Below are 23439 nucleotides of genomic sequence, written 5' to 3'. Positions count from 1 at the left end.
CTTGTGATTTAAGGCTATATAAGTAAACATTGATTGATTGACTTACTAAAGCAGCCACAGTAAGAATGTAAATGTTTGTTATGACTGCACCTTAACCAGCTCGTCTATGGTGTACAACAAAAGTAGTGGTAGAGTAAACGGTCTTGCTCTACAGTCTTTAAAAGTAACAGTATTTCAGTACATTATGAGTCATTTTGAAATATTAGCTTTGGCCAACTTACTATTGTGTAGATGTGCTGATGATTAACCTGCAGACGGCGCTACAAGTTGGTTGCGTCTTCACCGGAGAAAATCAAGCCACAGGGTTTACGTGTCTTGTCTACCGTGGCAAAAGTGAAGTGTGTCCATATGTCTTGGTCTGTATTTTTATAGCGTTTTACTATACCTGGAATTATACCCAACGCGCTTTGTATTGTACATCATATTCACCCATTCACACACACTTCTCTTTCTTCCAGGTGTACGAGACATATTGTGTTCAGGTCTTGTATTGAGTCGTGTTTTCCCAGTGAAAAGTCAAAACATTGTGGCTTACAAAGACAGAAGTTCTGATTGGACACCTCTGTGATTTACCCCTCACCCCTCTCCCACATGCAACTGTGATTGGATAGATTCCTAACTTCCTAACCCACCTAAATACGAAATTAAATATGATTGGATTTCTTCTCTGTCAACATTTCCGTCTCGTTTTTAGTTGTTGACTAAATTTCCAATACATTTCCTCATTGTTTTAGTCAACTTGCATTTGTTGTGATTAGTTATCCTCTTATTTTAGACAAGGGAAAAATAGGTCGTTGACAATAAATAAGATGAAAATTTTTAGTCGACAAAATAACACTGCTAGTAAAGTAAAAGTAGTGTTTTCCTTCACAAAAATACTCAAGCAAAATAATAAATTATAGCACATTAAAACTACTCTAACATGTACAATTTATCCAAAACAGACTCTGTGAAACCTTTGGGCAGCAATAGAGAAGACAAACTGCAGCACATGTGCTGTAAGCAACATGACGTGTATGTCACTTCACTCAGGCCCAGATGTCATTAACGGTGACACACCGGCTCCTAGCTGTCAGTCACGGGCAGTGTTAGTAACACCGTTACTTTTACTAGTAACACCGTTACGTTTACTAGTAACGCCGTTACTTTTACTAGTAACGAGTAATCAAATTAATTATTTTAAGGTCCGTTATAATGTGTTTGCGGTAGCTTGATGTAACGTGGCATGCTACATTTGATGTGGTTTTATGTCGACAACAAGACAGCGTCATAAGTGCAGCCAGTTTAATGCAAGAAATATCTTTTAACTAGTGAAAGCAACAAGCAGCACCGCACTAAAATGAACTTGATTAAAATAGGATAAGGTACCATCACACTGGGACACAGCAGACAACATACGCACACGTATACAATGCGAATCTTGAACAACAAATCAATGATTGAAGTGACAAACTTGCCATCCAAACAATACCCCGTTTGTTGACAAGAAGATATGACAGCCATTGACGCATATTCAATCTCTTTACTAAGTGTAGGTAACACAATCCGGTGAAAAGGTTCAAAAGAGCTGGCGTCAAAGCCGACAAAGTGCGCTTCTAACTGCTAAAGCTAAATACACAGCTCCGTTGAAACCCTCAATGACGTCACTTGGCATCAGGCCCTGCCTATTACAAGCACAGACTCCGTACACTGTGCCCTTATATTTAACATTTCTGAAATGCATATGCAAGATATAATTATTTTTTTTAGTAACGTATAAATTATTTTCCCCTAGTAATTAATTACATTTATTAAAGAGTAAATCCGGTGATCGCCACCAGCCATATAATTTTTACTTGGCTTTCACCACAACACAACAAACCAAGATGCTCACCGTGGTTTGTTGTCGGCTCGGCTCAAGGATGGAGAAGATGACACGGCAGACGGAAAGTAAGGAAGCCTGGCCAGAAGTTTCTGGTACTATACGCAGGCTAAGGTTAAACTTCTACCGAGTCTTTCGATCTCCAATGCTAAATCTTGGACATATGCGTGTGTATATAGACAATAAAATGTTTTTCTATTCTATATCATGTTAACACTTTCTCGACCTCAAACACTTGCAAACAATAGGCTCTAGCCTGCTAAATAGTAAACTACGCTACGAGCTCCATCGCGAATGTAATAACGGATTATACTGTATTAATAACTGGTTCATTGCCAAACACCATAGGCATTGATCCAATTAAAAGTAGTTTTTAGGAAAATTATTCTTTATTTTATCAGAAAACGGTGACATTATTGTCTTACAGTAGAAGGTTAAGATAGCTACACAACAACTCAAGCTAACATTGCTAACATATCATTCACACATTTCTAACCTACTGTTATTACTTATCATTTTTTTGTCTCCTCTATTGCAATAAATAGTTGCCTGCCGACTCCACCATTAAAAGTACCATATTTTCCGGACTGTAGAGCGCACCGAGATATAAGCTGTACCCACTTATTTTTAGAAGGAAAACAATTATTTTACCATTTATTAACCACAGATATGTTCAATGCGACATGAGTTATTTACACAGTAAGAATCCGTAAATGTTTATTTACATACCTTGATTGTTTCCAAACGGAGCCTGTAACACGGCAATAAAACAGAAGTTATCGCCATGGACCCACTAGCTGCGAAAGATAGCTCTCCAATTAGCTAAACAGACTCAATAACTCCACGGTGACGTTTTGGTGAGTTTACTGAGGAATTTGTGAAACTGAAACAATACAAAAATAATGCCGTTGTAAGTGAATAATACTAACAGACACTCCTAAACGTGTTAGCATATTAGCTAATGCTAACAACGCTAGTGTCATTACATTACAATAGCTTGTACAAACATGCATGAAAACACTCCTACCGACATCACACATGGGACGGTTTAGTAAGTATGAATAGTTTTAGTTATATTATAACACTTACAAACTTTGCTTGGAGTGATGAATGAAGAATGCATACAAGTAGAAACCCTATGGACGGCTAAAAGACTGAACAGCACTACGGTTGGAAAAAAAACCCCAAAAAAAACGCCATAGCACAAACAATAAAACAACCTGTCAGTGTTTTCGCTAGTTTTTTTAATATAATTATTTTTATTATTGCAGTTAGCAAAGAAAAATCTATAAATTAGCCGCCCTGTTTTATAAGCGTAGGAAAAAATTAGCGGCTTATAGTCTGGAATTTACGGTAGTTTTTCGGAAAATCCATCCCTTTGTGAAAGTCTGTGGGTGAACCAGGACTCTTGTTGGCACACACTTTTTCAGAGTGGAAGGCACATTGCCACAAATCCTATAAGTTAAATGTTAGGCACTTTTTACTTCAGATGAGGCTGAAAGTTATTGTGGTGACTTGTGCTGGTTCAACCAAACCAACAACACAGCATTTTCCTTCATTGGGTTTCATCATGGACATGATGTTGTGGCACAGCCGGATTTACATAAATTAAAAAAGGGGCAAGGGTGTTTGAGTACATTTCTAGCATATATGGATAATCCGCTGACGTCACACTTGGACAAAATTCCAAACAGATCGTTTGAAGGAAGGCAAGATTGTTTTATGAATATCTCCGCCTTGCCTCCAAGGTTTGATTTCAAATGTTCGGGACTTACGCGGGCCCCAAATGCACATGGGCAGATACCAATAGGTAAGAAAAGTTGGTCTTGCATGACATGACCCCTTTAAGACCACCTGGAATTCAAGTCTGATGCTGTCTTCACAGGCTTTGTTATTTGCACCGACTTTCCTAAACTACTCTACCCTACTGTTATTGCGCCCTTTGGCCTTCCTCAAATCCCAAGACTTCCCAGCAAATCACAACCGATATTCTTAAATAAGAAGAGAGAGAGAGAATGTGTAGAGTTGGCGTTAGGATAAAGCTGCGCAGCAATAAAGTCTTGAAGCAAGAAGTTGGGAAGTGGGGCCGCTTCATTAAGTTAGAAATCGCTTCAGGACACACAAAGAGATTCTGAGAGGTGTTTCTAATATTCAGTCCATCCCTGAAGGTGTACTCCAGAGAGGTGAAGCGAATATTAAAGCATTTTCCGGCACCTTTTCATACTCTGCAACACTTTATATAAAGTCTGTGTAATTTAGAAGTTTTAGTTTGGCAGCTTACTATACCGTATACCCTAATGGCCACTTAATTAAGTACACCTACATCATTGAGCTCACTTTGAGTCATTCTGTCAGAAATGTAGCGATGAAACAATATGTTTATTCTTTTGTTTGCAGTGGTTCAGCATACTGTAGACCTGAACGGCAGCATGCTGACAAATGTTCCTTTTATTTTGATAGTGTGCATATGTTCAGTTGCTAACGTTGTGGCCAGTGGGTCTATTCACTTTGCAGTGGCTGTTTCCTGTGTGTATGTTAATTAAAATGTGATGCAGGGAATAAAGAGAATACAAATAAATGCTTGATATGCGTTCAGGCATTATTCATTTACATATTTTGGCACACACACAATCCAAACTGACAACTTATTAATTATTCTTTAGCCAATGCCTTTTCTTTGTAAAGCATTCTTTGGATACAGTACGGGCTTTACTTTATTAGGAGTAAAAATTAATAAATAAATACAATCCAGAGAAAATAATATAACTCATAAAATATTGGTTTTAGAAAATATCACATTATATCAGTCATTGAATAGTTTTATTTCACTAATTGAAAACAATTCAGGAATTAGCATAACTAAAATACTGGCACTTTTATTTTCAATAATGTGCATTATTTCTTTATATAAAAATGTACTTTTAATTTTGTAGTAAATATCATCAATCAATCAATGTTTATTTATATAGCCCTAAATCACAAGTGTCTCAAAGGGCTGCACAAGGTACAACAACATCCTCGGTACAGAGCCCACATAAGGGCAAGGAAAAACTCACCCCAGTGGGACATTATTATTTTATTTATTTATTTTATTTTATTTGTATGAAACAAATCTAAGTAAAAATGACATACTGTAAATTTGACCAATTAAATAAAAACAAATAAAAAAATTAATCGCTAAATGAATAAATAAATAAATAAATTCTCCAAATGAAAAAAAAATCATTGAAATAAAATAACTATTAATGGAAAAAAAATTACTTTCTTTAAAAAGAGAAAACTTAAGATACTCATTACAAATGTTAAAAAATCTATGAATGAAATATGTTTAAAATAATGTGAATTAAAAATATTTAAAACATTCAAGGAAATGCTACTATTGTTTCCTAAATGAATGGGATAAAATCTAGAAAAATAATCATTTTAAACCCAGAAGAATAGATCACACTTCAATACATTTAAAAGAAATATCACCTGATAAAATACTTAAAATGTTAATATGTGAAAAGCCAATGAAAATGATTAATTAATTAAAATGTATATGTATGCATATATATATATATATATATATATATATATATATATATATATATATATATATATATATTTTAATCAAGCAAAATTATACAGTATGCCTACTTTTAAATACTTACATAAATCCGGAAAATAATTTCACAAATTTGAAATAATGTTTAAGAACACCTCCCCCGCCCTCACTTGTTGGAATATATAAATTATTATTGAAATATTGTATCTATCACAATTTAAACTTCAGACACATCACATCACAAGGCAAAGTTATTAAAAAATAATAATAATATAAAGACATTTTCATTATCATTTTTATTAGGAATACATTTTTCTTCATTTTTCTTTGCTGATTGGGTGGGAGAAATGACATGGCTCTACTGCACTTCCACTTAAGTCCCCGAACCTGGCGTAAGAAGAAACAATTTTACTTCATGTCTTTAAAATGCGTCTTGTCCTATTTTGTCTGTGCCAGCCAGCGCTACTGCATGTGTAATCCGGACGTGGTGCAGCAGTTCCACAACCCCGACACCATCTTCATCCTGGCCTTCGCCGTGGTCCTCCTCAACACGGACATGTACTCGCCCAACATCAAACCGCAGCGCAAGATGGGCCTGGACGACTTCATACGCAACCTGAGAGGTGAGGAGTGTGCACCTTTTATTTATATGTTGTTTTAATCAAGGTGTAGAATTTATGGCCAGGCACACGTTTAACAAGTAGAGCCACTTTAATTTATTGGCCCTTTCGTCTCTTCCAAGTCACCGCCCCGTCGCTTGAAATAAATTTCTCCAAGAGGCCTCGCTCGCCATCCCTGATATCCTTAAATTCCGAAAGTTCTGCCCCAGGGACCATGCCCAATTAATTGCGGCTCATTGAGATTTAACGACACGAGGTCGTATTTTCCAGAAGCATCTCATCACCTCCGCTCTGCCTCAGCGCCGCCTGGCAGCGCAGCAGTTTGACTTCTATTTACCTTTACTCAGCACACTTCTCCAAAGTCAACAACGGTGGCTGCCGGCACAAGCTCTGCTCGCTCCGCTATTTCATCGTCATGGAAACCAGGAGTCCTACACTCCTGAAGATGCACTGCGAGCACACAAGTGTTTCATGCGAGTGATGTGATTGGATGCTTGCCCTTTGAGGTGTGGACGATGGAGCAGACATCCCCAGGGAGATGGTGGCGGGCATTTACGAGAGGATCCAGCAAAGAGAGCTGAGATCCAATGAAGACCACGTCACCTACGTGAGCCGAGTGGAGCAGTCCATCCTGGGCCTGAAGACTGTAAGTAGGCCTACTACACCACCTACGTGTTTTAACGCATACAATACTGCAGTGTTTCTTAGCCATAGGGCCGCCAAAAAACACCTGTTTCTCAACTGTGCACTGTATGAGCCGCAGTGGTTGTAATACACGTTTCCACCACTTGTGGCAGTATTGACAATATCAAACAGAAGAAGTCTGGCACTAAAGTCATAGAGATGTTTCTTAAGTGCAAAAAATATGACCAAAGTGGTAAAGCTGATTTTCATTTGCACTTAAAACATTTTTGACAGTTTATTTAAAAAGCATATAAAATATTATTATTATTATTATTATTAATTTAGTTAGAAAATGTATTTAATCTGGCGCCACATAATTGTATTGTCATGCGTTGATGAGCGGTGCGTCATGGGAGACGCCGGAAGTTGTCGTGACTTTAGGGATGCAGATTAACCAGGTTGGAGCGTGTGGTAACAAAGGGGAATTTATTAGTAAAACGAACAGAACAGAAAGCGAGAGAAACGGGGAAGTGCTCTGACTAAACAGGCTATGACGAAACAAACAAAATGCAAAACACTTACAGGGAATGTGGAGCTGACGGCGTCCACACAGTTTGAGTTACTTGCAGTAAACGTCCAAAAAGGTCTGTCTATGCTCCGGCCCGACTGCACCAAATAATAATATAAATCCATTTAATAAAGTCAAATACAAATAAGGCGACAAGAGAAGTATCCCACACTTCTCTTTTGTAAAGTGAATTTGTACAGCCGATATGGGCATTTACATCAACAATATAATTTGCCTGAGAAGCTGGACAGGACAAAAAACAAAAAGGTTCGTCTATGGTCATCAAGGATAGTAGCATCAACAAACAATGTCCCCATCATGAATGGTGGCTCACACTCAACTTAAATAGAACTGATTGCAAACAAAAAACAGGTGAGGGGAAATGCTCTGTGACAAAGAAGTGTGAAGCGGTCGCAGAAAAACACCAACACAACAGGAAGAGTCACCAAAATAAAAGCGCAGGACAGGAACTAACCAAAAACACAGCAGAACACCAAAAAAAGGGCACGGTTTGATGTAAACATCCGTGACATGTATGTCAATTTATTTTTCATTAGTCCCTTATTAGTATTTCTTTTTGTAATCAGCCTGACCTAAGTCTTGATAACAATCTTTGTGATTAACCCATGCTTTTAATATAATTTGACAAGTTTGACTGTAAGTAGGTTAGATATAATTATTGAATATGATTGAAATCAAGAGTAAGATTACTAATTCCGTGTTAATATTTGATGTGGCCCTGGGCCCTTCTGTAGTGAAAAAGTTGGGCCCTGAGATCAAAAAGGTTCAGAACCCCTGCAATACTGTACCTATACTACCTTATCTACCTACACTACAAACACTGGAATCTAAAAAGATACATTCATGTGGACGAATTATTTCTGAAATCAAAGTCCAAAATACAGAAGTGACCCAAATATAAGACGACTCCTTATTTTCAAAAACCCAAATATCCTGCTCTGTTTTGCTCATTTGCTAACAGCTGGTTCTCTCTATGGTGTCACTGAAACGTGGGAGTGACTAGAAGAAAAGCTGTGGCTCCTCCCTGAATATAAGACAAGCAGTATTTTTGACTTTTTCAAGGGGAAAATATCCTATCAGTACTGGTCTTTATTTTTTCCTTAAGGGGGTCATATTATGATTTGTTTTCTACATTAAAACACTTCATTGAGGTCTACATATAACATACCAACATAATTGTGGTTCTTTAGTCAACATTTTGCATAGAGTATGTTTCACAGACCATTTTCAAGCTGCTTAGTTGCTAGCTGTTTAGTCCACATCAACAGCGTCATCTCCTCATCATCCATGTTGTTGTTTTTAGCGCTTCCATGACAGATATAAGTTCGAACTGTACGCTACTTTGTATTAAAAATGGCAACAGCGGAGGATGCATGTGCATGTACGAGCCAGTCTGCCCCACAACAAGAGGAAAGCGAAAGAGAACGAGCTTATTGACTCGATGAGCTTCAAGAGGTAGTCACCTGAAATGGTTTTCACCTCACAGGTGTGCTTGAAGCTCATGGAGAGAATGCCAAGAGTGTGCAAAGCAGTAATCAGAGCAAAGGGTGGCTATTTTGAAGAAACTAGAATATAAAACCTGTTTTCAGTTATTTCACCTTTTTTTGTTAAGTACATAGCTCCACATGTATTCATTCATAGTTTTGATGCTTTCAGTGACAATATACAATGTAAATAGTCATGGAAATAAAGAAAACCATTTGGTGTGTCCAAACTTTTGGCCTGTACTGTGTGTGTATATATATATATATATATATATATATATATATATATATATATATATATATATATATATATATATATATATATATATATATATATACATACATATATGGCAACACATTGATCTAAAGTTGATTAATCGATATTTAAGTGTTGTAAGTAAAAACATACGACCTTTTTTTAACATTTTAGTGACTGAGACTTTGGAATCACAAAGGAGCTTTAATGTTCACCAAAATTAATGTATATTGTACTGTGTTTGAAAATGACAACTATCAAAATGGCCCGTGCATACTTTGCAGTAGGGGTACATGTTTGGGCACATGTTTACTGTTTTGTGTCGCGGTTGAAGAGAAGAGTTAGCTGTCGCAAACAAATGCATCCATGAGTACTTACCTATCAGCACTACCTAACAAGCTCCCTAACTGCCTACTAACTCACTGGTGTCTTTCGCAGATCCTGGCCGTACCCCACAGACGTCTGGTGTGCTGCTGTCGCCTGTTTGAGGTCCCAGATGCCAACAAACCTCACAAACAGAAACTGTCGCAGCTCCAGAGAGAGGTCTTCCTCTTCAATGACCTGCTCTTGGTGAGCACACAAACTGTAGATATTCAACTAAATTGTTTTGGCGGCCACATTTCTAGAAAATTAATGACTGAGGGCCGGACTTCTCCCTTCACTATTAGTCTTATTTTGTGTGTTTAGGAGAAAAGTAGACATTTGATGTTGGTCGACTTATTTTGTCAGAGTTTAAAGACTTTGTACAAAAATGTGAGTCTCTCACAAGTTTTTCTTATAATAGCCTAAATCAGTGTTTCTTAACCATTGTTGAGCCGTGAGCGCCTTCTTGAGGGTGGCTAAACTATAACGGTTTATGGGCTGTGGTCTGTATGGGCCGCAGCGGTACTCAGTTGTAATACAGTTTTCCACCACCTGTGGCAGTAATGACAGTCCTAAACAAACAGAAGAAGTCTGGAGCTAAAGTCAGAGGGAAGTTTCATAAAGGGGAATTGCACTTTTTTTGGAATTTTGCCTATCGTTCACAATTATTATAAAAGACACGACGAAGGATGTTTTTTTTCCTCAATGCAATCTAAATATTAAATAAATGCAATCAAATGTCAGCTTACAATGAAGCCTGTAGGATCCGCTCTGTTCTGCCTATTAAACACCTCCATTCAGGTTTTATATACATGATGTAAGTATATATGTCATGTAGTAACAGGCACATTCATAATAAAATGGAATATGTACGTATTTTCATAATTTTAAGCATACGTAGCGCATTAATTAAAAAAAACGCATCACGATGTCTGCTTTTTTAACAGCATCACTGATTTCTGATGCTGATGCAGACTTCACGAGAGCCATCAAACATAGTAAAACATCACTTACTGTGCAAGGTCTGCTGTCATTAGGATGCTGACTGCTAGGATGTTCATGTAGTCCCGTTTAGATGAAGAACGATGCATAATCCTCGCGAAGAAAAGGAGGGTGTAACCAAGCGTCTTTTTGTGTCGTTCTTGCCATTTCCGAGTCTAAATCCGCTCTCAAAGTGTACAAACTTGTCGGATTACCTCCTCAGACTTCTACTATCCAGGTGAGAGGCACAATTTATCATCTACATAAAAACTTCAAAGGAGCAAGGAAGCGAGGAAACAGGTTATCACTGGATGATATAAACATTACACACAAGCTTGTGATCACGGTGCCGCTATAAATAGTTTGTCTGCATTAGCGCTTATTATAACAATATCACTTGGTTAGTACTTTGATGTCATGAAATGGAAATAGAGTATTGTTGGTACTTATTGGATGTTTTTTTTATTGTATTTTAAGGGCGGAATAGGGGATCTCCCATTGGCTCTGCTGTAAGCGGACTTTTATTTACGAGTTAAAATGCATTAAAAGAAAATTCCATCCGTCGTCATGTCTTTCATACTGATTGTGAACAATAGGCAACATTTTAAAAAAAGTGAAGTTCCCCTTTAAGTGGAAAAATTAGGACTAAATTGGTGAAGGGTTTTTTTTTAATTGCACTTAAATTCTGTTGACAGTTCAGTTAAACATATATTATTTATTATTAATTTATTTGTCTATGGATGTCGTCATTCATCCAGGTTATTCTCAGGGCATTCAATCGATCGCAACTGCACTGTTTGGTTTGTCTTGGAAGACGTTTCACCTCTCATCCCAGTAGGCTTCATCAGTTCACGCTCATAGACATAGATTGGTCAGATCTGGTCTTAGATTGGTCAGATCTGGTCTTAGACTTAGATTGGTCAGATATAGTCTAGCGCATTGGTAGGGAACCTATGGCTCTAGAGCCAGATGTGGCTCTTTTGATGACTGCATCTGGCTCTCAGATAAATCGTAGCTGACATTGCTTAACACGATAAGTAATGAATAATTCCGCTGGTAATTACAGTGTTAAAAATAACCACGTATCAACCAGACTACAAAGCCATCAGCAAAACCATGCAGCACCAGAAGTCGCATTAATGGTAAGAAGTATTTTATTTATTATTGGTTATCTTCACAATAACACTGTTGTTAAAAATAATAAGAAACTTATTATACTCTAAAAATGTTGGTCTAACTTAAAAATGCACGCATTTAGTTGTATTCAGTGTTAACATTTTTTATACGGTTCTTACGGAAATACATTTTAAAATATTTGGCTTTCATGGCTCTCTCAGCCAAAAAGGTTCCCGACCCCTGGTCTAGCGGCTAGTGTCAAAACCACTTGCCTGGGCAAGGATGGTTTCGCCCTATTGTAGTGAGAAAAACAAATGTTTTCATGCAAACGAGCAATCATAACAGTCAAAGTCAAGTCTATGAGCATGAACTGATGAAGCCGACTCGGATGAGAAGCGAAACGTCTTCTAAGGCCATGTCCACACGAACACGTACAGTTTCAAAAACGCATATTTGGGGTTAAAACGATCTCCATCCACTCAAGTGTAGATTCAAAACTGTCTGTTTCCACACAAAGGCATACACCTGCTGTCACGCACATTTTGTCCAATAAAGCCTGAAAAAGCAGCAACACCTGATTTGTTGGCATTACACCTTTTATTATGTTTATTTTGATATACTAGACGTGTACATTATTTTTAAAACCAGCCTGCACGTACACAGATGCCTGGGAAAACATTATCTCTTATTTTCAGTGTTTAAAGCGTGCATGCTGAAACCCAACACTTATAGAATTATAACGTGTTCAGCAACATGGTGATGTATTACATGTGCAGTGAAGTGTACATTATTTCTAAAATCAGCCCGCACTAACGAGCCAAGGAAACCATTTTGCATGTTTGAGTGCCTATATAAAGTGCAAGGACGTGTGTGTACCGCTGCAGAACTCTTGTGGAATGATAAAGCATTTAACCATGGATATAGTGATATAGTACATGTGCAATGAAGTGTTTATTGTCTTTAACATCAGTACACACTACAAAGAGAATGCTACATCATGTTTTTTTTTAGTTGCTTGGTCGTTTTTGCACGGTCGCGACAGGTGTCGGGCAAAATCCTGTATCCCTAAAATATGTTGTATCCCCTACCGCGGGAGCGCGCTTGGGGAGGAGCCCTGTGCCTTGTACAGACAGCAGCAGCACTTCCGTGTTATCAGCGATGTCAATGATTATAAATGTTATGTATCCCCTACTCACTTTTTTTGTGATGAATAACATGAGTCCAAATTCACAAGTTTGGTTGTTTATGATGCTAAGTATCTACAGAATAAAACACACATCAATTGAGGGAAATAGAGGGGGGGGGGACACATTTTATGACAGCACAGAAATATGCTGAAATATTATGTATCCCCTACTATTTTTTTTTTGTAATTAATTAAATGAGTACAAATCAAATCAACTTTATTTATAAAGCACATTTAAAATTTACCACAGGGGTAGCCAAAGTGCTGTACAATGGGCAGGTTAAAAGATAATACGAGTACCGAGCAAACACAACACAGCACAAACAGAACACGATAAAAAATAAATAAATAAAATAGAATAAATATAAACATAAAAACAGGTTCACAGCAGGTGTATTATTGGGCGCCATTGCAGGATGGATATCACTCAGTGTTAAAAGCCATGGAATAAAAGTATGTTTTTAAATGTACATATTTACTGTAAATGGTACTAAAAGTGTACATAATAAACCATAGGAAATGACTACATAATTTGAGGGAAATAAAAGGTGGACGCATTTTATTGCAGCACAAAAACATGCTGAAATATTCTGTATCTTCTAACTTTTTTTGTAATTAATAAAATGAGTCCAAATTTACAAGTTTTGTACAATGCCAAGTCTGTACATATAATCCACATGATGATGGGGACGGCGTGGCGCAGTTGGGAGAGTGGCTGTGCCAGCAACCTGAGGGTTCCTGGTGCAATCCCCACCTTCTACCAACTTCGTCACGTCCGTTGTGTCCTTGAGCAAGACACTTCACCCTTGCTCCTGATGGGTCGTAGTTAGGGCCTTGCATGGCAGCTCCCGCCATCAGTGTGTGTGAATGGGTGAATGTGGAAATAGTGTCAAATCGCGTTGAGTACCTTGAAGGTAGAAAAGCGCTATACAATTATAACCCATTTACCCATTGTTAGCTTGAGGGATGTAGGGATGTAGGTGGACACATTTTCTGGCATAAAATACATGGGGTATTTTTCTGTTTTTTTAACCTGGAATTGAGTCTACTATGTAGTCTTTGCTCCCATTATATTGGTGTTTTTTTTGTAATCTATCAGAAGATGAAATAAATAATAAACCAAATTACAGGATGTTATTGGGGCAGAGTTGGGGGGGGTTTGGTGGTAGCGGGGGTGTATATTGTAGCCCGGAAGAGTTAGGGATGCAAGGGATTCTGGGTATTTGTTCTGTTGTGTTTATGTTTGTTACGATGCGGATGTTCTCACGAAATGTGTTTGTCATTCTTGTTTGGTGTGGGTTCAGAGTGTGGCGCATATTTGTGACAGTGTTTAAGTTGTTTATACGGCCACCCTCAGTGTGACCTGTATGGCTGTTGACCAAGTATGTCTTGCAGTCACTTCCGTGTGTATGCAGAAGCCGCATACAACATGTAACTGGGCCGTTTGTATGGTGAAAAAGCGGACGTGTCGACAGGTTGTAGAGGACGCTAAAGGCAGTGCCATCAAGGCACGCCCTTAATATTGTTGTACGAGTGAAAATCAGGAGATATTCGGGAGAATGGTTGCCCCGGGAGATTTTCGGGAGGGGCACTGAAATCGGGAGTCTCCCGGAAAAATCAGGAGGGTTGGCAAGTTTGGTGCAAGGATCTGCCAAAATGTTGACAGTGGTCCAAGTTCCTCCACACAACAGGCGCACTAGACTTTTTTTTTTGAATTTGCAGCAAAATCTGCCAAGTTTTGAACTGAACTCATGGTTATGGTGTCATTCCCGGGCCAGATTTGGACCCTCAAGTCAAACTAATCTAATTAATTGTTAATTGTTGTTCTTTTGTTTGGTCTGCAGCTTGCAAGCATTTTTTTAAAGAGTGTTTTACGATGTGTGTGTGTCTGCAGATCCTGAAGCTGTGCCCGAAGAAGAAAAGCTCAGCATCTTACACCTTCTGTAAAGCCATGGGTCTTCTGGGGATGCAGTTTCACCTCTTCAGCAATGAATGTAAGATGCGGTAGTCCGTATAAAAACACAATATTTTTGTGTTCCATTGTTAAAAAAAACCACCCCATTGGACCGTGGACGTGTCCTGTGTTTCTGCCTCCCCCCCCCGCCAGACTACGCCCATGGCGTCACCATGCTGAGCCCGTTTACCTCAGAGAAGAAGCAGCTGGTCAGCTTTTGCTCGCCGAGCGGGGAGGAGCTCAGGAAGTTTGCGGAGGAGCTCCGAGAGGCCATTTCCGAGGTCAACGAGATGGAGCACATACACATCCAGTGTAAGGGACGGAACTAGGACTGCACGCTGCACACACATGCACACACATTCTTGTATTTGTTACCTTCTTGAGACCTCCGAAAAATGCCTACCTCTTTAGGACCACCCTTTCTAGATATATAAAGATTTGTATTTACAACATTAATAATATATACACACTATGCAAATATAAAAAAGGTAAGCTTTTAGTAAATTATTTTTTTTAATTTTTTGTTTGTTATTGGTTCAAGTTATTACAGTATGTCTCTATATACATAATTAATTTTGTCCAAATGGGGGCGCATTTCAATTTCTTACTAACACTTGTTATTACATATGTTGGCCAGAGGGGGAGCACTTCAAATTTTTACACACACTTGTTATTTCATATGTTGACCAGAGGGGGAGCACTTCAAATTTTTACACACATTTGTTCTTACATATGTTGGCCAGAGTGGGACCCCTTTAAATTTTTTACACACACTTGTTATTTCATATGTTGACCAGAGGGGGAGCACTTTTAAAACCGACACACAGTCAATTTGAAAAATCCCTCCTTTTTGGGACCACCCTAATTTTGATAGATTTCACCACCAGGGGTTCAAATGAGACATTCTTTATTAGATGCAATGGTTCTCCGTATTGGGACAATGATTTCGGTCCTGATTTGTTCACCGGTCCTCATATGGAAGCTACTTTTCCTTGTTGATGTCTCAAGAAGGGTAGAAATACAGGAACACACACACACACACACACGGTGGCAAATGTTGTGTGATGTTTGTAGGGGAGCTGGAGAGGCAGCAAGGCATCCAGCCACACAGCATCCACACCAATGGAGGACAAGTAGACGTGCACACGGGACACGGCTCCCCCTCAGGTATTTTGGGGATCCTTCCGACAGGGAACATGTGTCAACATATGTGACTATGTTGCCTGTGACAAATACACAACAGGTTTTGTTAGCTCATTTCTCAAGCAACAAACCAAAAATACTCTTCTACACCACAGGTGTCAAACTCAGATCTAGCCCGCCACATCATTTTTATACGGCCTGGAAATATCATGCATTAATAAAGTACTTTGTTTCTTGGTAAATGTATTCAGTCTTTCCAGTTGACAGAAAACATACCAACTGCTTGCAATTGCATATTTTGAAATTGTAATATCATCCAATAATGCCACAAATACAGGCTTTATCATACATTCCAAACCTTTTTTTGTAAAAAAAAAAAAAAAAGCAAAAAACCAAACACTTAAATATCTGCTTGACTTATCATTTCAAAGCAAGTTATCCTTTAAATTGTACACTGCAAAAACGACAACAGATTTGACGGTAAAATTCTGGCAACTGAGCTGCCAGGGTTTTATACTGTAAAAAAAATTGGTGGTACAATTTTTTCAATTGCAGTAATACACTAAAAATATAAAAAGAGGATTTTACAGTCAAAAATTGGCAGCTCCGTCGCCAGAATTCTACTGTAAACAACAATTTACAGTACTACACTATAAAATGTACATTTGACGGTAAAATTCTGGCAACTGCGCTGTCAGGTTTTTAGCGTAAAATGTTGGTCAGATTTGTTTTACTGTGTACATTAGAAAATGTACGCCTCCCTGGGAGACTATGGTGGTGGAGAGACTATGTCTCCTAGCTGGGAACGCTTCAGGAGCTCCAGGGAAGAGCTGGGCGAAGTAGTTGGGGACAGGGAAGTCTGGGCTTCTCTGCTTAGGCTGCTGCCCCCGCGACCTGACTTCAGATAAGCACAAGAAGATGGATGGACGTAACAAAAATGCAATAACCAGATGCACAGGCAATAATACCATCAGGCAAATCCTTATACGTTTATATTCATTTTAAATTCAGCGTTACTAGCGACCCTCAGTTATAACTGTAATGTGACCCTTAATAAACAGTTTGGTCAGATCTAGTCTAGTGGCTGGTGCCAAAACCCCAAATATTTATACTCCAAAACTATTCTAAATAATACATAATCACCAACAATATTTAGTATGTTACATGTAAACATCCACATGCATATACCGTATTTTTCGGACTATAAGTCGCAGTTTTTTTCATAGTTTGGCCGGGCTCCAGTGCGACTTATATATGTTTTTTTCCTTTTTTATTATGCATTTTCGGCAGGTGCGACTTATACTCCGGTGCGACTTACACTCCGAAAAATACGGTACTCATCATTTCATTCAATATTTTTGTATAAATGCAGTACACCCTTAATATATTTTATGTTGCCTCCTCTTTGTTGTACCTATAAAAATATATATTTTAATATTCCTTTTTAAATTGAATCATTTTATAGCTTTGTTTGACTTCCACATCCTTTTGATTCCGCCGAGTCATCCCACTAAATGATATGCACCTTCTGTACATTTAAAAGTGGTGTTAAAATCAAATTACCTCTTAAAACCATATTTTCCATTACAATATCTGATGTAATGTTAATAAACATGTTAATTACAACATAAACATTGGAGGTGAGCATCTTTGGGCACAACACAATTCGTTTCTTCAGGTTAGGGATTCGATTCAGAATCGATTCAAAATCAATATTTTTTTAATAATATTGAGTGCCACATATATGATTTACTACATTCCTCCATAAAATAGACAATCAGCTCTAATCCAAGTTTTATATCACTGAAAAGAAAACTTTTTTTTTTTTTTTATAACATTTTGAACAGGACAAGAGAAAAAAAGTTTAATGCATTTCCACCCAAACATTTAATAAAGTCAAATACAAAAGAGAATTAACACTTCTCTTTTCTAAAGTAAATCTGTACTGAAAATATGATCATTTACATTAAGACAGGACAGATTAAATAAATAAATGTATTTATGTATATGTGTGTATATATATATATATATGTATATGTACAGTATGTATGTATGTGTGTGTGTATATATATACAGTATACAGTAGAGGCCAAATATTTGGACACACCTCATTCAATGAGCTTCAAGAGGTAGTCACCTGAAATGGTTTTCACTTCACAGGTGTGCTTGAAGCTCATCGAGAGAATGCCAAGAGTGTGCAAAGCAGTGATCAGAGCAAAGGGTGGCTATTTTGAAGGAACTAGAATACAAAACATGATTTCAGTTATTTCACCTTTTTTTGTTAAGTACATAACTCCACGTGTTCATTCATAGTTTTGATGCCTTCAGTGACAATCTACAATGTAAACAGTGGCGGGCCGTGCATATCCCACCGAGGCCTTCAGTGATGTCCGACTTCAATCATTACCTCTCAAAATACCATCATTGCTGGATAAATACTATAAAGAAACACATATACGCACTAATGGGCATTGTACAAAAGGGGTTATTTTATGGCCCATTTAAAAAAATTGGCAGTTTAAACATATCTTATGTGGTACAAAATAAAAATTGCAAAAAACATTAAACGTGAGAAAATAAAGAAATAAAATATCTGAACTCACATTTCATCGCTGGGACAACTGGGCTAGCTTCCGTCGTTGGCCGACATGGTCTCACAAGATATAGTTTCTCTTTGAATATCTTTATTGAAAATGGCCTTTGCAAAAATATGTGTTGTCTCGTCTAATCATAAAAGATGCAGACGAGGCGTGTTGGCTGACTTCTTAAAGTTTACTCCACAGCGTGCTCATCAAAAACATCCAGCTGCCGGCATGTCTACATTCAACAACCTAAACGGGGTTACTGCGCATGTGCTTCACTACTGTGGCATGCTGGGTAAAGGAGTTCTTGTGTTACCGAGCTCATAACATCACAATATATATCTGCCTTAGGCCATCTACAAGGCCTTACTGACAACAACTTGAGATCTGATTGGCTATCGCAACTGTCAAATGTTTGTCCCCGTTCACTTAGAGTGCACAAACGCCCGCATTGTTGATTCTGAAGGCCCTGGCAGATTTGGTACAGCATGGCAACATAAGCTAACTGACTTCTGATTGGATAAAAACTCTATAACCTAAAAACAACAGCGCTGGAAGGAGCATAATATGATACGAATAGAATATGAATACTTTCAGGTATTTAGGGAAAGGAAACAATGGCGGCCGACGTGACATCTAGATGGTCGTTGCCGTTGGAACTAATCCACGGTCACTTTTGTTGCTCCGAAATCAGCAGAAACGGCTTTTGATGTGATTTTAAAATGAAGGGGAAAAAAACAGGAAAGGCTGCAAAGCGTAAATGGGGGGTTGAAGGGGAACGAGCCAGGCGTATTGTCCCTAAATCATGAACCATCCATCCATCCATTTTCTACCGCTTGTCCCTTTCGGGGTCGCGGGGAGTGCTGGAGCCATTTTGCTAAAAGTTATACAACCATCTTGCATTATATTACATTATATGATCCTACAAAGCATTTGGAGCGTAACAATAGGGGGCGCCACTAAAGTAATGTAATTTTCGCACCACTGCAAACCAATTCCCAAAACACTTAAGATTTATGCAAAAATGAGCATATTATTCACACTTTCCCCAAGTCGACACCTCCTGCAAGTCAATTAAGCAAACTAAGTCGAGAGTGGGTTCCAATGTCAATCACTTCCAATTTGACAGGTACCTTTCAATAATCTAAGTAAATTATGCAAAAGTTTCTAAGCTGTGTTCTTTATTTAGCAGCTTTAGAAGCTTCAACGCTGTCAAAGTATGACGAGGTGCGTTTTAGTCACCATTCTGCTTCCTTAAATCTCAACCCATGAAAGTCACGATCATATTTGCAACACTTAAGCCACGTAAATCTTCTTATCGCACTTACTAAAGGGGAAAAAAGCTAATTAGCATTTTGTCTAATTCCTTTCAAGATTCCTGTGTGTAACAAAAATACGTAAAATGAAGCTTGACGCTGATTGTTTTAATTTTTGTCTGGCAAGGCAGACTGCAGGCTAAACATCATCTCGTTTAATAATAGTGGTGATGTCACAAATCATATTTCAGTGGCGACTTTGTTAGTTTTACATTCAGCAATGTTGAGTATGTAAATATGACGCTGTATAAAAAGCTAGATTAGCTTGTAAGGAGACTGTCAGGTTCAAACACTGATGACATTTATTAAACAAGACAAGAAGCAAGGAATTAAACAGAGACAGAATTAAATTTGGACTGTACTCTTGTACAGTCTCACCATGCTCCGGCGAAAGATTGTACGCCTTCTCTTTTATTTGGACTTTCCCTGATTACATGGCAACAGCTGTTTCTAAGGGAGGGGGGTAGTAAACAGCCATCGCCTTTGATTAAAACAGTTCAAAGAAAAGGTCGTAAAACAGTTCACAGAAAAGGTCCCTGGAGGGGAGTCGGGTCCTGCTTCCTCTTCGCTTTGTAGTTCTCGGGTCAAGACAATATCTTTCTGTGGATTACAATAGAAGAAAAACAGAACACCTTCATGTTGCTTCCCATCCTACACAGTGGAGTTTTACAAGCCTTCTTGGTAGGTTCAAAGACAGCTTTTGTCTTCTCGCCGGGAACTCATTGAAACACAAGGTTTTGTGGTAACTTAGATACAATTATTCTGACAGAGACCTCCACTGTCCACCCCCGTCCCATAATGCAAATGTCATGCTGCATGAACCAGGAAGTAGCTTTCTTACTAACATTTAAAAACTTTTTGAAAATCTTACTTTTAGTTACAGAAATTTGTTTTCTCTTTCTCGGTCCATTTGAGTCATAAGTGAAGTGTCTCACATATTTTGTCCCTTCATCTTATTGTAAGCCATCCTTCATGAACCAGGAAGTGGCCTGCTGGCTAACATTCAAATTAACCTTACAGAAATAACACCATTTTTCTTTTACACTATTTAGGTGACAATTGAAGCCCTCGCCTCTGCCCTGCAGTCAAAAATAGTACAGTCCTGCCATCTTTTATCATCTTTTACGAACCAGGAAGTAGCCTACTAACATACTGTACATATAATAAAATAATACAAATCTGAGTTTATTTTAGGTTTTCACCATTTAAAGTCTGTGTGCTCCTGTGCAGTCTAAAATAGAACAGCCCTTTGGTCAGGTTCAAACACCGAACAATCTATTACACAAGACAAGAAGAAGGAATCAGGCGGAGACAGAGTTAAATTTTGCTCATGAGGAGAAACGTTTGGGGCGGTACACTCAGTTACAGTTTCACCCTACACTCTAAGGTACAGTCCCACGTGCTCCTCTATTTATTCAGGAGTTCCCTAGTTAACATCACTGAGGCTGCTTCTGAAGGGAGCATACTTGCCAACCCTCCCGATTTTCCCGGGAGACTCTTGAATTTCAGTGCCCCTCCCGAAAATCTCCCGGGGCAACCATTCTCCAGATTTCCACCCGGTAAACTATATTGGGGGCGTGCCTTAAAGGCACTGCCTTTACAGTCCTCTACAACCTGTCGTCACGCCTGCTTTTCCTCCATACTAACAGCGTGCCGGCCCAGTCACAAAACATATGCAGCTGTAACACACACACAAGGGAATTTAATGCATACTTGTCAACAGCCATACAGGCCACACTGAGGGTGGCTGTATAAACAAGTTTAACACTGTTACAAATATGCGCCACACTGCGAACCCACACCAAACAAGAATGACAAACACATTTTGGGAGAACATCCGCACCGTAACACAACATAAACACAACAGAACAAATACCCAGAATCCCTTCCAGCACTAACTCTTCCAAGACGCTACAATATACACCCCCCTCTCCTGAATTCGGAGGTCTCAAGGTTGGCAAGTATGGAAGGGAGGGGTAATGCAAGTAGCCCCAGTAGACACAATACATGATTATTCAGAATGGAAATGTGCTGACACTCGTGATTTCGCCCTGTCTCTGTTTTGTCTGCGTTGAGGTACTCTATGTCCGTCCTTGGCTGTCAGCAGGCAGGGTCTGGAAACAAACTGCTGATGCGAGACAACTCGCAATGGAAGATTACAAGTTATGTGCCTTTGCACAGATAGAAGAGTACAACTTCAGCACAATTGATAATAACTATAGCAACGGCCTTAAAGCATAAGAGTTGTGTGATAACTTATACATAATTATTCTAACACCTTTCATCTTACAAGATTCTTTATGAACCAGGAAGTAGCTTGCTAGCTGGATAGCGCTCCCTCCGGCCATCTTGCGTCATCCTTTATGAACCAGGAAGTAGTCTACTAAAATACATATAATAAAAATCAGATTTTGTTTTAGTTTTTCACCATTTAAAGTCTGTGTGCTCCTGTACAGTCAAAAATAGAACATACCTTTCGTCTTACAACATTATTTATTAACCAGGAAGTAGCTTGCTAGCTAACATGCAAATAAAAAAACAGAAATGCACATTTTCACTTTTTTTGTACAAATGTGTTTCCTTCATTTGCTGCCCGGGTCACAATCAAATCAGTCCCTGCAGGAATTCGCAATGTTGCCAATCCCCGCATATTTTGCGCACCTCGCAACTTTGTCAAATGTTCGTCATTTTCGCCAAATCAAATTTGTCTCTGAGAGGCGCTTACATGCGGACGTCAACCGTCAAATTAAAACGTACGTTTATTTTAGTGTGTAGACGAAGCAGTAACAGCAACATGTAACAATGCAGCAACTATTTTTTGCAACACACGTGTTTCAGACCTACTTCCTGTTCTTGTCTAGAGCGCTAAGCCTTCTGGGTAATGTAGTATATAAACATTCAGCAACACACCGACGTCCTCACTTCTTAGTTGACATATATTATTTATTTACCATTTATTTATCCAGGGTAAGACAACTAAGAACTGATTTTTCATTTGCGCTCCTGACCTAGCAAAGAAGCAGCATATACATCATAGAGTTGTTGAAGTGTGATGATAATCTCGCAAATGCTCTTAACGTGCGGGGTAAATGTGTTTGAACACAAATGAATGTTAAAGATGGACAAACTCTTGTCAAGTGTAAAACATAGATGGAGAATGTATATAAATTGAGGATGAAAGCAGGCAGTGAACAATAAGAAAGCCTTTGGTGGGTTAGGGTTGTATAATTCTAATTAATGATTACTATTATTAGTTATAATCAATTAAATCAGTACAATACTTTTACAATGAGTTGATTGATTGATTATTTATTTCAGGCAATGACATAAAAAAGTGCAACGTTGACAACACACAATAATATAAATTAATATAGTGCAAAAGGTCATGTATAGTATGTAATGCATGATTGTCCAGTTTTGCCTGAAAGGGAGTGGGAGTTCTAAATACTGTGCATCTAGAAAGTATTCACAGCGCTTCACCCTTTCCACTTTTTGTTACGTTACAGCCTTATTCCCAAATGGAATACATTCATTTTTGTCCTCAAAATTCTACACACAAAAAAATAAATAAAGACAACATCAGGTTGTTTTCTTTATTTTACTTTGACCAAAAATAGAACAAGCACATTCTGAAAACGTACAAATCACAAAAAATCCTCTGGACAAAACATGTCAAATTTGTAGAAAATTCTGAGTAAGTTGATGCAGTTTAAAAAACACAATGAGCTTAGACTTGGTCTCAGTGTATCTACAAAGCCAGGATTAAACTTTAAATCACAGTCTTTATGGGATTAAACAAAAAACAAAATGCAAACTA

At 38.3% G+C, this 23439-nt stretch overlaps 1 protein-coding gene across 2 annotated transcripts in view; it reads left to right on the top strand.

Moving 5' to 3' along the window:
- Positions 1-23439, top strand: part of iqsec3b (IQ motif and Sec7 domain ArfGEF 3b) — a 157923-nt gene that overhangs the window by 122709 nt on the left and 11775 nt on the right. For both annotated transcript variants that reach the window (XM_061925013.2, XM_061925014.2), the window contains exons 8-13: positions 5865-6031; positions 6535-6674; positions 9420-9551; positions 14522-14621; positions 14735-14893; positions 15656-15748. In XM_061925013.2, coding sequence (XP_061780997.2) covers positions 5865-6031; positions 6535-6674; positions 9420-9551; positions 14522-14621; positions 14735-14893; positions 15656-15748 — 791 coding nt within the window. The remainder of the gene's footprint in view (positions 1-5864; positions 6032-6534; positions 6675-9419; positions 9552-14521; positions 14622-14734; positions 14894-15655; positions 15749-23439) is intronic.

Source organism: Nerophis lumbriciformis, linkage group LG29 (assembly GCF_033978685.3).
Source record: "Nerophis lumbriciformis linkage group LG29, RoL_Nlum_v2.1, whole genome shotgun sequence".
Taxonomy (NCBI): domain Eukaryota; kingdom Metazoa; phylum Chordata; class Actinopteri; order Syngnathiformes; family Syngnathidae; genus Nerophis; species Nerophis lumbriciformis.
Note: the sequence above shows the minus strand (reverse complement) of the source record. Positions and strands in the feature narration are given on the sequence as shown.